The 2,746-nt window shown below is 45.4% G+C and overlaps 1 protein-coding gene across 1 annotated transcript; it reads right to left on the bottom strand.

Moving 5' to 3' along the window:
- Positions 1 to 5: 5 nt before the first annotated feature.
- LOC119344913 (pathogenesis-related protein PRB1-3-like) lies at positions 6 to 521 on the bottom strand (the record flags this gene model as incomplete). The annotated part of the gene is made up of 1 exon (XM_037615201.1): positions 6 to 521. A coding segment is annotated over exon 1 (486 nt), but the record flags the coding sequence as incomplete, so codon positions are not given.
- Positions 522 to 2,746: the final 2,225 nt, after the last annotated feature.

Below are 2,746 nucleotides of genomic sequence, written 5' to 3'. Positions count from 1 at the left end.
GGGCTCACCCCGGGGAAGTTGCCTGGCGGGTTGTAGCTGCAGATGATGAACACACCGTCGCCGCTGTCGCAGACGACGCGGGCGCAGCCGATGGCCGTCGAGTCGCGCCACACCACCTGCGTGTAGTGCCCGCACGACTCACCCTCGGGCGCCGAGCAGGTGTTGCTGTCGTGGTCGTAGTACTGCTTCTCCGACACCCACGAATTCACGGCGTCCGTCGCCGTCCACTCGGTCCCGCCGCCTCCGTAGAGGTTCTCCCCGTACGGCCGGCCATCAGGAGTATGGATCAGCTGGCAGTCGCCGCGGCGCTGATCCGCGTAGTCCTGCGCGAAGGCTGCCACCGTAGCGTCCCATGTCACCTCCCCAAGGCCCACGTCGGCGCGCGCCGCGTTGTGGGCGTCCACGAAGTCCTGCTCCGAGTTTTGGGCCGTGACCGCCATGGCCGACATGAGAGCTACGAGCAGCAGCACTAGCTTCGTCGAGTACTCCATCGCTGATGAAGAGCTTACAAAACTAATCAAGGAGATATATCTGTAACGATGAGATAGACTGCCACCATGCGTACGTTGTGTATTTATACTGCCTGCACATGATCGATTGCTTCTCTGAGGTATAACTAAGCTTGGAAAGTTTCATAGAAAAAATATATCTCAACGAATTACACTGGTCAAATTCGAAGCACATGTGCGCGCGTTGAGGTAGTCAGGTATAATCGTCCGCGGCCTGTTATTTCTTCTGATCGAGATTACCTCTGCCGATGTGGAGGAACTTCGATCGTCATTTGATCTCGTGGCACGAAAATAACTGCATCATCTTCATTGGCCGAGAAGAGGTCAGGTCGTACTAGTCGGGACACACGTACCTAGTAGCTAGCCAACTAGGTGCTAGTGGTACAAACGTGTAAAATGATTAAGTTCAAGAATATTTCTTTCGGGTTCAAGTTGTACAACTTGTTAAGGCAATTGGTACTCGCACACGTAAGAACCATATTTTGCTTGTAATTGAGTTGTTCTAATACTGTGTGCCGGTTGCTACATAGGATTTATTTTTTCCGTTGGCGATAATATATGAGTAGCTAACATATCTCTTTTATTTTGCTTTGTCATGCCTCTGTCATTTTCATGTGGATTGCAACTTTCGTAACATCCCCCTACCCCCCTCCCATGCACCACTTTTTTATTACGTATAGTGGCTAGAAGCCAATTTGTGCTTCTCCTCGCAACAGGACAAAAGTCAGTTTGTTCTTTAAATTGGAATGTTGTTTGTGGTCCTTGTTGTTAGCCAAATGAGTGTTAATTTTCTTGTTCAGCTTCAAGCGAGATTGATTTAACCTTGGCCATGGTCGTGGAAATCTTATTTTGAACGTACCACCACATGCTTTATATATAAAATGGGGCGTGAGCTTTTTCGGTAACGTGGCACAACTCAATCAGTGGAAAGTTGTTTTTGGCTCTTCTTTTGTCTTTCTAGCTATACTGCAACATTATGATCATATTGATGTCCTAGTGCATGGTACTTGGAGATAAGAAAAACTCGGCAACTATACAATGTGTGCAAGTAGGAGTGATGCAAAGTGATATGCCTCGGCAAAGTGGTCGATCGATGATACAACCGTGGGTGAGCAGATAGAGGCACGAGACAAGTAAAGGGAGTGTCGAAGACGACGGGAAACATGACTGAGATCGGCTGGAGTGGTGGAAGTTGTGCGCATGACCATGTAGCTATAGAAGTGGGACCCAAGGCAATGATTTGCCGAAGTAGTGGGATACGGAGTGTGTGTGTGCATTATGACAGAGTGGTGCATCGTGTGTGATGTTATCAGTAGAGCGAAAGAAATAGTTGACCGGCAAGAAGAGGAAGGATAGTCGGTAATATTATGCTGAGTGTTTCTAGTTTTTGCTCGGCAAATTGGGTTTTATGCTGAGCACCCCATGAAGTAACACTCAACATACAACCGACCACTCAGCGTATGCAGTTTTTCTTGTAGTGAATGGCAACATGAATTCTGTCTGTGCAAGTTGTATCTGAATAAAGAGAATGCACACCATAGAGAACAAGTGTAAGAGATGAAAAAAATGAAAGAAATAAGCTTTCATTAGTGGTTTCTATATGTGCTGATTTTTTTCCATAGCAAGGCCACAAATACCATAATCAACATAATAGTAGAACTATATATTCATCCATAAACACTGCTTGTACAATAACACAACTTACTTGAATCATAGCAATACACACCCATTGCCGGTCTAAATTGTACTAGCCGTGCGAAGCCGCGGCGGCCTGCCGTGCTCGTGAAATTGCCCATCGTCGGTTTAGCTGTGATTTGTCCAGCTGTTGTTTTTGTATGAGAGATCAAATCAATGTAGCATAGAAGTTTTTTTCTATTGTAGAATATCAAAAGGAAGAGCATTTTTGTTGCTGCCGTTCATTGAAAGTATATCTCTCAATTTTCTGTCAAGGGCCTCAAAATGGTGTCGGTGTACCATTGGAGCACCATCCCAAAGTAGCAGACATGTTTCTTCAAGCAAAAATGCATGAACAAAGCCCCTCAAGAATAACCGGACCATTAGCTAGATTTTTAATTGCCAGAGCAACCTGCATGACTTACCCACTGATCAGTATATACAAAATATATTTTCTTTTCTGGTTCAGTTCAGACACTTGCCAATCTATACCAAGAGTATCTATTCTACTGTTTAAAAGCTAGCGACAAAAACCAGACACAACATGTTTGAGATTTTTTTTT

The sequence above is a fragment of the Triticum dicoccoides genome, unplaced genomic scaffold (assembly GCF_002162155.2).
Source record: "Triticum dicoccoides isolate Atlit2015 ecotype Zavitan unplaced genomic scaffold, WEW_v2.0 scaffold19249, whole genome shotgun sequence".
Lineage (NCBI taxonomy): Eukaryota > Viridiplantae > Streptophyta > Magnoliopsida > Poales > Poaceae > Triticum > Triticum dicoccoides.
The sequence above is the reverse complement of the archived record's forward strand: the minus strand, read 5'-3'. Positions and strand labels throughout refer to the sequence as shown.